General features: G+C 36.0%; 2 protein-coding genes across 2 annotated transcripts in view; one reads left to right on the top strand and one right to left on the bottom strand.

The window, feature by feature from the left end:
- Positions 1-1,489, top strand: part of LOC122081919 (protein S-acyltransferase 10) — a gene marked incomplete in the record, with an annotated part of 29,925 nt that extends 28,436 nt beyond the window's left edge. Inside the window, 1 exon segment of the mRNA XM_042649328.1 lies at positions 783-1,489. Coding sequence (XP_042505262.1) covers positions 783-957 — 175 coding nt within the window.
- Positions 1,490-10,109: 8,620 nt separating this feature from the next.
- On the bottom strand, positions 10,110-11,955 carry LOC122080694 (UDP-glucuronate 4-epimerase 1). The gene has a single exon (XM_042647513.1). The coding sequence runs from the start codon at positions 11,688-11,690 to the stop codon at positions 10,395-10,397; it is 1,296 nt and encodes a 431-aa protein (XP_042503447.1). The 5' UTR covers positions 11,691-11,955; the 3' UTR covers positions 10,110-10,394.
- Positions 11,956-14,037: the final 2,082 nt, after the last annotated feature.

Raw genomic sequence — 14,037 nt, 5'->3', positions numbered from 1 at the left:
GCACTGTCCTAGTGCATATCAGTTCCACTTCAACATTTCGGTGGATTTGAAGCATTATTGGGCCAAATTTCCTCGAGGTTCAAAATTTCATCTTAGGCTGTTGCAATGGGCTTTGAGATATTCTTCAGGCAGAGGATAACATGGCCACCATAGGTCATCGGGTCCAAAGCCAAACTACTACTTTGGGTGTTTTTGTTTCCAATCTAATGCTTCAAATGTAAACGTTCTTAAATAGGAAACCCCTATTAATTGTATATGATGACACTGTTTGACATTGGATGACTATTGAATTCTTTTCTTCATTCTTAATACATATTTCAACTGCTTTTATTGGATGTTGTGTTTTCTAGTACTAAATTGTGTGAGAATAGCATATATAAGAGAAAGGATACCGGAACATACAACGGAGAGTATCAACCTAGAGTCCTAGGCCAAACTATCATTTTGGGGGTGTGCTTTTACAATCTAGATGTTTCAATATGTTCAGAGAGGCTTAATTAGGGTTTTCCTGAAGTTTTGGGCCAAATTGTGGCCATTTGACCACCGAAATCTGAAAATTTTCGGTTTGGTCGTGGGTCAAAACCCTGGTCGAAATTGAAATCTTGAACTATGGGCTGAGCTGAAGGGTCGATTGACAATCAAGCATATGCATTATTTTCCGAGTACTCTGTCTGCCTATAGGATTTGTCAGTTTGCTAGTTCTGGATATTTTGATTCACAGTCAACTTCTGTACACAAGGAATCATGAATTACTTTCCTTATTTATTTTGCCTCATTTGCAGAGGGATTCCAGAAAGGGTGTATCCTTTCAGTAAAGGCATGTGCAGAAACCTGTACAACTTCTGTTGTGCTCCAAGGAGCCTATATACCATTGAACCATTGCCCACATCACAAGAGCTAGAAGAGAAATCAAGACCATACACATGCTTGGATGTTTTGAAGTGTCGCTGTTGCTGATCTTTGGGCTTTGGATGGCTATTTGTAATTGTTTCAACTCATTTCTCTCTCTTCTGCAAGCTTGAACGATTCATGATTTGCGTGGTGGCTGTGGTGTATGATTTCTCACATGGTTTTCTTCACCCTTAGGCACACGTGTCTCCTTAAAATGTGCTTTTGGATGGGTTTCAAGTACTAGATTTAGTAATTAACAAGTATGCTGAATGATGATGGTGGTCTCAGTGCAGTAGTAGCATTTCGCCGGGTCCAACTAGTTTTCATGGAAGATATGAGGATTTGTTTGATGAGTAGAATTTACAGATCTCAGATTGTTTTGTACATGGGACATACTGAACAAGTGGAATTCAGGACCTGCTGTTTGATGGGTTCCAGAATAGATCAGAATGGCTTGGAATTAACACAACCAGAGAATTACAGATCAATTATATTGTGCAAGCAGATTGAACTAATTATTTTTGTTATATTTGCATAATTTGAAATTTATGTATTTAAGCTGATTGAGTTACCTTTCCAAGTAGCTCATTTCGTGACAGTTCTTCTTGGGTTTGATGGTTCGAATAGCACTTGATCAATACTTGATCGTACATTATTTACCGAAAAGGTGCCTCTAGACAGAAAGTGAAATAGTTAGGGGAGAAAGAACAGTGCCTGCTGGTGCAGATACATGTCAGCGCTGTTATGGGAGGGGTGTGCAGTAGCACCTTCAGCGTGGCGGCAGCACAGTCTTTCTGCTCTGCTGTCTCTAGGTGCATACTCTGTGGCACAGCGAGCTAGGTTCTTTCTCCCAAAAGTCAGGTAGGAGAATCAAATTTACCCCATGGGATTTTGACTGCAACCAATCAAATTATCAGAGGCGTAGGGGATTTGTTTTTTCATGAAAAAATTACATGATTACCCACTTCTAGGTTTTTCTTTACAAAATTATCCATCAAAAATTCCAGTTAATAAAAATATCCAAAATTAGGTTTTTCTTTACAAAATTACCCATTTAAAGTTTAAATTAACAAAAATACCCAAAATTGAGTTTGGGTTTACAAAATTACCCACTCAAAGTTTTAGTAATAAAAAAATACATGATTATATGTGGAAGATGAAGAATCACTATTTTGGGTAGTTTTGTAAACTCAAATCTGATTTTGGGTATTTTTGTTAACTGAAACTTTGGGTGGGTAGTTTTGTAAACCCAAACTTAATTTTGAGTATTTTTGTTGACCAAAATTTTTTGTGGGTAATTTTGTAAAGGGAAACCCAAAAGTGGGTAATCATGTAATTTTTCCTTTTTTCATTTTGGGAAGAGGAGGTTGGGGGAGTAGGGAGCGAAAGGGGATAGGAGAGTCGAATCCTTGATCTCTTGGGAGCTTTCGGGTACACATCTTAAGGTGTTCTCGGCCATCTAGATCCTCACTGCACCATTGTAGTGCAGTAAAAGATTTTTATACTTCGAGCAACTAAGCAAGTAGTTATCTTCAAGTGTACAACATGAGGAGGAAAAAATTCATGGGTTGTCAGTTCAATACGAAGTAAAATTATAATCTAACTTAAAAAAAAAAATTATAATTGTTCTCAAGAATAATTATGTTAGTGGAAGTGTTTCTTATGGGGGAATATGATTCTTGTATATACACAAAGCCCAATGAAAACGAATGAGAGCATTTTCAAATGCATCATATTCAATTTAATGGGGGTAGATTGGTCATTTCACCCTCCATTAATGTGTTTATATTCAATTTAATGGGGGTGGATTGATCATTTCACCCTCCATTAATGTATTTGTGCACAAATTAGGTTGTTTAAAAAAGAAATGTTTAGGAAACAACCTTATCAAGTATCAAACCAAACTTTCCTAGAATTTATGTCAGGGAAACTTCAAATCATCGAATCATCAAATCATCATATCATCATGTGTGTGAATTTTGATTTTTTCCTTTTTTTTTTTTCATTTAGGAAGTGGAAAGTATTGTGCGCTCCATCCATGAATTATATGAAAACGACAAAAAAGAAAGACGGAGCATCAAAGCTATCAAAAGATGGAGCAACACTTTTCCTTTTTCTTATTTATATGACGGAAGATTTTCTGGACAATTATCACATCATCCAAAATCTGTCAGCCTGAAGTAAAAGTTGATTGAAAAAAGGTGGACGAAAGAGTCGTCGTTTTGATAAATAAAATAAAATAAAATAAAAAAAATGAGGGTAGGGCTGTCAATAGGTATGGGATTATATCGGTACTCAAACGTATCAATTCCAATATTGTTCCATTTATTTAACGAGATCGGACCTAGATCCTAATCTTATTTATTAACAAGATAGGATAATATTGGTTCTTAAACGGTTTTAAACACTTGAAAAAAGAGAAGAATTTCAATAGTTCCTAACGAGATTGTCTCATTATTAATTTTGTGGATTTTTCATTATCATGAAATCTAAGATGTCCTTTACTTTTGATCTGAAGAATAAAATTATATACAATTACATTATTTACCCGGATATAAATAAAAATTGGTTCCTGACATATTCTTTGGACTTACATCTCTTCTCTTCTCTTCTCTTCTCCCCCTTAGTTTTGTTATATCTTCCTTTTCCCTGCCCCCTAACCAAACAAATATTTTTATATCATCCTTTTTGTTTAGTTTGTTTCTACCCCTCGTTTTAATTGTATCTCTTCCATTTTTTGTTTTTTTCTTGTCCCCTTATTTTGGTTTGTCTCTGCTTTTAGGGGTTATGACCCTTTTCTTTCAGGGTTTGGTAGAGTTTTTTTTCCGTAGTCTAGCTAATTTGGCTCCTTTGTCAGTTGTATCTGTTTCTCTTTCCTATTTATATATTTTTTTCACTGAAAAAAACAAAAAACTGTAAAACCATGACGAATTTCAAGGATTTCCTTCTTCAAAATCTTGGATTAACTCATATCGGTCTCGATGCTGATATCAGATTCTGAATTGACCAGGTATTGATATTGATCTTAACTGATACGAATACAAATGACTGATCCGATAATCTGTCTCTTGGTGTCCGGCACTTTAGAAGAGGAGGAGAGCAGTACTGCGCAATCGCCGGGGTGCGGCAGTTAATGACAGAGAATCCATGAAACCATCCGTAGGAGTTGCCATTTCTTCTTCATTTTTCTTTATTTTATATTTCTATTTGCCTTCCACCCCCATCCGTCTCCTTTTCTTTCTTTCTTTCACCCTTTCTCTAGAGGGAGGGAGAGAGAGAGGGAGAGAGAGAGAGATCAAATGAATCATGATTCAGGGAAAGCCTCCAACCCAAACAATTTGTCAGAACCCTATATTTCTTCCTTTCTTAATGCATTTTATGTTATTTTTATTTGGGAAAAAAAATCCCTATCTGACTGCATGCGCTCCTATGTCCAGACGTAGGATGACAAATAGATCACACTATTTATTGGTTGGATGTCGTCATTGGTCCCTATATTGGCATACTGACCACGTCATCTGGTAACAATTCCCACTCCTTTTTCATTTTATATAAGGGCAAGTGTTTTTTGTCCCCTTGTGCCTAGAAACAATGGTATACAAACCAGGAGGGGCATGGTGGTCATTTCACACCCCTTGTGTAAGTGGTACATGGGCTATTCTTAGGGATGTAAACGGATCAAATTCAACTCGAATAGGAGCCTATCCAAATTTGATCTGTTTATCCAACCAGATATCTAAAATGCTATTAAATTCGAATTCGCTTATCTTAACGACAATCGGATATTATCCGATCCAATCTGTTTAACAAACGGATACCAAATATCCAAATCCGAGAATCCAATTATCCGATTATAACTTAGACTTCTTTGATTGACCGTGTGTAATTTTAAATGAAAACCATCACACATGCTCACTCACTCACAACAAATACAACAATCAATTCAAGCAATTTAGTTTGGAATCACATAGCCTAGAATCACAACAAAAACTAGCTTTAAGAGGATAATTCAAATCTGTTTTTTGTTCAAATGTTGAGAAGATATGAGACATAGAGAGTAGATATATTTAAAAAAAAAAAATAATAATAATAATAATAACACTTGGTACTCCAATATCTACACAAATCCATCATAACCAACTGAATTCAACACAAATCCACCCTAACCAGCATCACATATGATATTTCTACACTATTATTATGTAATAAAAATTAATATATTTACTTAATATTATAATGAAAGAAACGGATTCAGAGAAACGGATACACATATTCTTTACCATTGGATAGCTAAACGAATCGAATAATAATCAGTCGGAAACTAGGATTATCATATTCATGTCCGCTTAGTTTTCGGATTGGTTCGGATAATTTCCAGATATGCATTTTTCGAATACGAATACCCCTAAACGAATATGAATATGGATCGAATACGGATTTTCGACGATCCATTTACATCCTTAGCTATTCTCATCCATATATTTAAATAACTAAAATGAAAAGACAATTTTTTTTTAACATTTTATACGATTTGTGTTATTAATCCACTAAGTTGAATCCCAATTCACTTCCACAAATTATGGAATCTAGTCCTTTGAAGTTTGAAGGATCTCTTTCTGCAAACGTTGTGATCTTTAAGGTCGTTGTTGTAGAGTGTAGGAAAACCAATCTAACCATTCGAAAACAACCTTCTTCCGTCTCAAAGTCCTTTAACCCTAAAACCTCTTGGCAGAGAGTAACAAAAAATAGAGAAGAAAAAGGTTTATTATTTTTGAGACCGACCATTATGATGCGGCCTTAGATCAATCTTTAGACCATTGTGCTTTACAATTACAGTCGTAGTAGCACTAAAATGGTTGAAGGCATGACTATGCACATACACAACCATGCACAAAATATTTTGCCATTAAATTATTAATCAAGTCTAAAATTGCTAATTTTGGAGCCACTGGCCTAGTTTTTATGAAATTTCAATTTTTCACTACTCCCCCTGCATCACGTCTTAAAACTTTTGGTTGGATGGATTCCAATCTTGTGTGGGTTCTAAATACCTATTACATAAATTAATCCTAGCTAGGCCTTGGTCTTGTAAATGGTGAAGAGGTCCATGTAAAAGGTGGAAATAATAATCTCATATTGCACGTGAAAAGCCTGATGTGGAAATTTATAGGTACTTGGACACCCTCTCCTTAACAGCTAGCTTTTAAGGATGAGTTCTACGCAAACCCACCCCTAACACCCAACAGGAACAGATTAATCATATCTCTCTGGAAAGTGGGGTATTAATCGAAGATATTCCTATTCTAACAGAACAAAACTACGAGGATATATTGGAAAGATATGATGAAAAAATTCTTGAAGAACAAAGGATTGTGGGATTGTCAGATGGATCAAAATGTGAACCTGGAAATACTTCCTGTAATGAAATACGAGTATTGGAAGCAGGAAAAGAAAGAAATTATATCAATATTCGAAGTAAAGTATGGAGATAGGACACTCCCATATATTGAAGAGCTAGACATCACACTTGTTTGGAGCCAATTGGTTACTATGTGTGAGTTCACTTATCCAACAAAAACAGGTAAGTAATATGGTTTCTACTACAAAAAAAAAAAGGCATATAATATGTTACAGTATTTTAAAAACAAAGTTAAATATAAGAAATTCCAAAGTTTAGTTGTGCGGAATAAAATATTATCACACTAATTAAGGAGAAAGTCATTTAGAAACAATTAAAATGTTTAGATATTTACCTGGAAATTAAATTTGTAAAAAAGGTAAAATAAAAAATTACAAGTGTTATTTCCCATTTCCTACCAGCTCAAGCATAAAGATAAAATAAAATAAATAACTTGTTGAGGTTGGATGTATCTTGTATCCTGCAAATTTATGTATTTATTATTAGGCTTGTATTTGTAATAAAATTGTGAAGTTTTGGATCCATTACATATATGGGGTAAAATTGTAATTGTATGGGAATTAGGGGTTTTTGGGTTCCGTATATATTGTTTTTGTGAAAACAAATCCTTCTCACCAATAAAGATACTCACTTTGTGAGGTAGAGAGTGGTGTAAAAAGAGTTTTTCCAAGTTTAGTAGAAAATCTTTGCTTCTCTTTCGTGGATGTAGACAATCTTGTCGAACCACGTTTTTTGTATTGTGTTTACTTGTTTATTTAGTTTTTCTTTCAAATGATTGTACATTCAACCCCAACGGAACTCAACCTAAATGGAAGTGGTTTACCTTTGCAGCTGGGATAACGATGAAGAGCACAAATTAGACATGGTGTCTGCCTTTTTACATAGCTGTTGTTGATAATAATTTGAAGACCATCTCTCAGTTCTTCTCAAAAAAATAAAGGGGGGAGGGGTCTTACTGCCAGGATAACATAAGAACTTCGTAGCAGTTCAAAAAGGAAAGGTTGAAATTGTAAAGAAATTAATAAAAATATGGCCTGCAGACCTTCCATTAGAACAAGGGAAAGACTGCAAAATAGTCCTCCTTGTTGCTGCTTTAGGTGGGAACAAAGATATCATCAAGGCCATACTAGAAATGGATGAGAAACTAGTGATGATCAAATGCAAATAATACAACAATCACATCCCTATGAGCGCGATTGCACTAGTCGGCAAAAAAGAAGTGAATTATTTTTACCTTATCACCAAACGTCACATTGTAATAGATTACAAATTATTTGACATCTTGAGGGATGTTAATAAGAAAATCTCATACATAATTGTCATCAAGTACGCAATACTTGCATTAAAGCAGAATTTTTCCAAGAAAACATCTTAGGATTCAGATTCCAAGACCTCTTCAGTCTTTACAAGGTTGGCTGAAGAAATGCAATCCTAAAAGTAATGCAGAAGGTAACAGAAAAACAAGAAAAAATAATGCACACAGGTTTACAATGTTCAACAAGATTTCCTACGTCCTCAGTGTGATGAGATTCTGCTTCACTATCAATGGAGAATAGGGTTATAACGTTCATCCTCACACCTCTCCAAATTGCTTACAGAGAAAGTAAATCTCACAACAAATAGATAGTGAAAAATCTTAATATAAGACATCGTACACCAAGCGGGACTGTCGTCCTGTCAGAGGACTGCACCAGTACTCCCTCGATTGAACTGCGATGGAATATAATACATCATACACCAATAGATGGCACCCCAATATCTTTCATTATTAACTAAACTAGATTTATTTATTTATTTTGGAAATAATGTTTAGATTCTTCCACACTCCTCAAATAAATCTTGAGAAAATATATGATTGGGAGCATCCATTTAAGCCTATTTTGTTTCGTCTTTTGAATGGGAACCACAAAAGATCTGGGTCGTTATCTTTCATCTTCTAGTTTTAATACACTGGTCAATGGAAGATTGGCTTTTCTAATTTTAAAATAAATTAAATTATTTATGTATATATTCCTAAAATTCCAAATCAAGGGTTGTAACTTGTAAGGTAATGTTGCATACAAGCACATGTTTTTTTTTTTTAAATAGGAAAGGAGGAGAGAGAGGAGAGAGAGAGAGAGAGAGAGAGAGAGAGAGAGAGAGAGAGGTGAGTTCATGGCAAATAGAGGAGAGGAAGAAGGGTAAAATCGTATTTTCAATTTAAAAAACTAACACCTCTCTCACACTATTAGTTTGGGTAGATTTAAATGTAATAAATAGATTTTTCGGGGGATGATGTAATATAGGCAAACGCCATGGGAGGTTGATGTAAATCACCAAAAATAAAAATATAAAGGTTAGTTCATATTCTTTGATGCAGGAGCATTTTCAAATGGGCCAACAAACTAGTCAAATAAGCCCACAAGCCAAGCCAAAAGATAAAAGCTGTAGATAAAAGTTATAGTCTAGGATTTTGGGATAACTTCACGGCAACACCTGTACCAACTCAGAAGGAACTAGAAGTCGTGCCATATATGGATGGAAAGATCTAGAAGGCTATTTCCTAAAAAAAAAAAAAGGTGCATCATTTGCTATTTTTTAGAAGAAGTTATGACCATTTTGGTAAAGTGTGTTTAGATTGACTACAGACACTTAGAATCCCAGAATTCATCTTTTTAATCCAATTTCCATTCAAATTCGGTTCTAGAACTTTTTAGGCATTTCAACCATTATACTTCTAGACTCTTCAAGATATGGAAAATGCCTTTCAAGGTTCCCAAGGTCCTTTCATATTGGATAGTTGTTCGTCTTCTCAATATTTGTTTTTCTAATTAGTCTTTATTTCATTCTTAAAAATTACCTATGCTTGGAAGGTTGTACCATGCTCATATTTATATAAACTTATCCCAGTGAATGGAATGTAATACTTGAAATTTATTCATAATTTGAGCCTTTAACCTTAGGGAAGAAATATTTCTTCTTAAATTTCTAATCCATTAGGTAGATTTCCTTTGAGTGACAAGTTCTTTTTCTCTTTGGCAACAACCACTTGTATTACCTTTTACTCTTCTATAATTTTTCGACGTCATTGTTCTAGAACTAAAATCTTGATTGGGACACCTTCAATTTTTAATCTAGGCAATACAAATTTCTCAAGGTCAATGATTTTCTAGGGTAAAAAGTCAAGGGTCAAATTTTCGAATATCAACCTATATGCGTCATACTAACATGAGTACATGACACATAAGTGTTGGTCATGATGCTGCATCTCACATTAATGACTTTGAGGAAAGATAAAAGAGTTGTGACTATCCCTATATAAGTTATGTACCTTTCAATAATGTCCCCACCAATTCTTCTCATCAGACAAGACCAACCGGATTAGATTACGGTACGTGTACAACTCTCCACAACGTGCATGGGTACCTAGAACCTTGAGGGGTTTGGGCCTGGGCCTGGGCCTGTCATTGTCAAACCCAAACTCCCCAAGAAGCATCATCTGTCCCCCCACCTTGTCGGCAAGGTAAGGAACCACAAAATTATAACTTTACAGCTGGACTAAGCAATATTTTGCCTTATTCTCTACGTATTATACCGTACTACCCTTTAGAATTTAGGGTATTGTTGTGGGACCCATCTCCAACGATAAATCACGCTCCCCAGCTGTCCTTTTTCTAATTATGATGCCCTTAGCTGGCAGCATTTGCCTCCTTTAACTTTTCAGAAAAGCCCCCTACCGAAATTCCAAAAATGTCCCAGCGCCAGAAACTTATTTACCAAATGTAACCACTGGACTGAAATACCCTTACTGACAGATAGATAAATGAAAGAAATTCCAAAATTTCCGTAATTCGTAAAATATAATGATCATGTGGACCCCAGAGGTCTGAAACCCCCAAAACACTCCCAACTCACCACAAAAAAAAAAAAAAAAAAAAAAAAGGAGGATAAAGCTTTCTTCAATGCCCTTCTCCCCGAGCAAAGAATCTTTAAGTTGTTTTTTGATTTTTTTTCCTTTTCACAATTAAAGGAAAAGAAAAAAAATAAATAAAAGGAAAGAAAAAAATTGAATTCCCCCAAAAAGAAGGGAAAAGGGGTAAAAAAGTCAATTTACAGCTTTACCGTGATTGTAACCGTAGTAAGAGAGATACCATCTAACGAACTTCTTCAATCCAGTCTGTAAATCAGTGGTAGGTTTATACCCGAGTTCAGTACGCGCATGGCTTATGTTAGCATGGGTGAACGGTACGTCTCCATTACCTGGCATATCAATAATATTCTTCTTTGCTTTCATCTTCAAATGTCTCTCAAGTATACTGACAAGTGTCGGTACCGTTACCGGCGAAGTATTCCCAAGGTTAAAGATCCGATACGGTGCAGCTCCACGTTTCTTTCCTCCACTACCTGTACTCTTTCCCGCTGTATCCAACGATCCTAAACATCCCTTCACGATATCATCGATGTAAGTGAAATCTCTCGCTAGATCAACCCGGTTCTTACCTCGATAAACGGTGATCGGCTTCCCTTGAAGGATGTTTCGGGTGAAAGAGAAGTAAGCCATATCCGGTCGACCCCATGGACCGTAAACCGTGAAGAATCTTAAACCGGTTATGGACAGACCGTAGATGTGGTTGTATGTGTGTGTGATCTCTTCCCCGGCTTTCTTCGTTGCCGCGTAGAGACTCGCCGGTTGGTCCGTTTGGTCTGACTCGGAAAAAGGAACCTTCTCGTTGAGCCCATAAACCGAACTAGACGATGCCCAAACCACCGCCGGTTGAGGGTTCGCAGATTTGCAGGTTTCCAATAGTGTTACAAGACCTGCGATGTTGCTGTGAACATAGGAACCAGGGTTCTCCATTGCGTACCTTACGCCGGCTTGGGCTGCGAGATGTAGAACATGTGTGAAGGCAACGACGTCGAAGAGCTTCGCAAGGAGACGAGCATCGTTTATATCTCCTTCCACGATGAAGACGCCATGGTTGTTGAGAAGACCTTTTCGAGCTTTTTTCAGAGATGGGTCGTAATAATTGTTGAAATTATCGAGACCCACAACGCCATCGCCGCGTTTTTTAAGGGCGAGGGAGCAGTGAGTGCCGACGAAACCGGCGGCGCCGGTTACTAACACCGCCATACCACCGGAACGGCGGATCTGGGCGGAGGTTCTGACCTGTTTTTCCCATTGGATACCACCCCAAGAAGCAGCAAAATAACGACTACCTGAGTCGACGAAGCTTTGGAAACTGAGATAAGAAGCGGTAAGAGCGATTAAGAAGAGAGCCCAGAGAAACATAACACTTGTTGAAGCGAAACATCGATGGAACTGGCGATTGATTGTGTGGGCTCTTTCGATCTTCACCTTACCAGGAGTTGATGGAAAGAGCTCATCCTCCAAAGAACGCATCTTCAATTCTTTTCCCCCTTTATGGGTCTCTGTAATTTTCGATTTTTTGGGGGGATTTTTCCTTTTTTGCTTCTAAAATGAAGGAACAATAGATAGACTGATTGAGAGACAAGAAAAGAATAGAGAATAGAAGAGAAAGAGAAGAACAGTAGATGCAGAGAGAGATTCAGGGAAGAAGAGATGAGAGGTTGAGAATTTCCCTATATTCTGCACCTGCTAATTGCGGGAAGACAACAAAGGGTTATTTATAAGAGTGGCTGCCCAAAAGAACCGAAACGGAGACGCGTTAATTCACCAACGCGTTAACGGACGGCTAAAAAGAATGATAAATACCCAAAACCAGAGACCTCTTTTACTGACTCTCTCTATTTCTCATTCCTATTTTCCACTACCTTACATATTGACTTAAATGCCCACCTAAGAACATTGAGCAAGTACTGGAATGAGAGGGTATTCTAGTAATTTAGATTTTAAATTATTTTTTTGACTTTATCTTAACATGAAATGATGGGAATTTGATTTATTTATTTATTTATTTTTTAATAATTGTAAAACAATGATGAAAAAAATAATGCATGAGACTAGAGAAATCCACTAAGGGAGATGAGGGTGGGCCGGTGGGGGGGGATTAGAGAGAACATGGGCGCCGGTTTTTTTTTTCTTAATTTTTAATTTTTGAGTTTTTTTAATGATGGGTTGGCTTGGCATGTAAGTTGGGGAAATTGGGGAGAATGAGGGTGTGGGATTATTTTATTTTTTTATATTTTATTTAGACATGGGTCCATGTTATGACCGGTTGAACCGGTCATATTTAATTTGGACCAGAACCGAACGTGATTAATAAATTGGACGGGACAATTCTAAGATAACTTCTCCGATGGTTCTATAACCTAAAAGTCAATAAGGAATCGGTTGGATCGAACAGGACTCATTTATGACATTATTATTTGAATGATTTAGGATTTGATTTGATGTTGGTAAGCATACTTGAATGCTTGGGAATTAAGTTTTTCCTCTTTTAGGAATTTGATTGATGTGTATGTTTATGAATGGATATCAAGTGTTTGTATGGTTAGGAATAGACATTTGAGTGTTTGTATGCTTAAGAATATACATTTTATTATTATATTTAGAAAAAATTATTTTGAAATTTTGGATACATAGTAAAACACATAATTGTCTAGGAATCGAAACTGGCTTATCCCATTTATAATATGATGGCAATGGTGTCGGTGGTCTTTTCCTCCTTTGAGTTTTTTTTTTTTTTTTTCTCAGAATAGATAAGCTTCGAGAAGAATTGAACTCATGACTTCTTATTTGTGAGATGTTATTGTCTCTTGTCAATTGATTCGAGCTCCTTTGTCCATCACCTTTTTCTTTTGTTCCCTTCACTTTTATGTTGATGGAAACCAAACTGTTCTTTTACATGAGATTAACCCTTCTAATTGGTTGAGTCAGCTCAAAGTAGACATATAGGTTGGTCTCAGCGATCCATTGATCCAATGTTTGATCCCAAAAATTGACTAAACAAGTTTGTATGAGTTAGATATTGAAAATTTTGTGGAGCCAATTCATTGCATTTCAAGAATGCTAACATATGGGATACATGGGATTAGCATTGTTGAGATTATGTTGGGTCTCATATATAGTTCCTCAAATAGGAACCATAAAATTCAATCACTCTTAGAAATCATGACTTTCGCAGTGGATTTTTACCGCTGCTAAAGGTCCAAAAGCTTCCGCTAAAATTTCTTTTCGAAAAATTTTTGATCGTTGAATTCTTCTCACTAAATGTGATGCCACTATTGTAATGTAGTTTTTTTTTTTTGGGTTGACCCATGTATATACTCTTCAATGGTGTTTTTTTATCACCAATAGGAGAAAAAAAATTACTGCCACTAAAAGTTAATGCTATGAATGGAAGGAAATTTTTTTTTTCCCTAGATAGAGCAAGAAAAATTCTGCAACAATTGTGTAATACCAAAATTGTGACTATTTTTTTAATGAAAAGAAGAAAGTGAAATTAAGGAAAGAAAGGAGAAATATCATCGTAACACACTCTATAGAGTTGTGATCCTCACTCTCTAACCTATAAGCAATGTCATAGCAATGCTTTGATTGAGCAATTTTCTTGTAGTGATTTAAGCGTAGTAACCACACCAAGTGCTATTGTTACACAAGATCGCAGGGTTTGCCATTTTGACTCATTAACCATTTGAATGCAAAGGTCGGGCTAGCACATAACATTCTTGTGCCCATAAAAATATAATGAACTATAACATAGCCCATCACATTGTTTTAATGCTTTTTCATTTTTTTTTACAATTGATCTAAACACTTGAAAAAA

Source organism: Macadamia integrifolia, chromosome 6 (assembly GCF_013358625.1).
Source record: "Macadamia integrifolia cultivar HAES 741 chromosome 6, SCU_Mint_v3, whole genome shotgun sequence".
Lineage (NCBI taxonomy): Eukaryota > Viridiplantae > Streptophyta > Magnoliopsida > Proteales > Proteaceae > Macadamia > Macadamia integrifolia.
Note: the sequence above shows the minus strand (reverse complement) of the source record. Positions and strands in the feature narration are given on the sequence as shown.

Coding starts and splice junctions, on each gene's coding strand:
- LOC122080694 (XM_042647513.1), bottom strand. CDS start 11,690: ATGCGTTCTTTGGAGGATGAGCTCTTTCCATCAACTCCTGGTAAGGTG.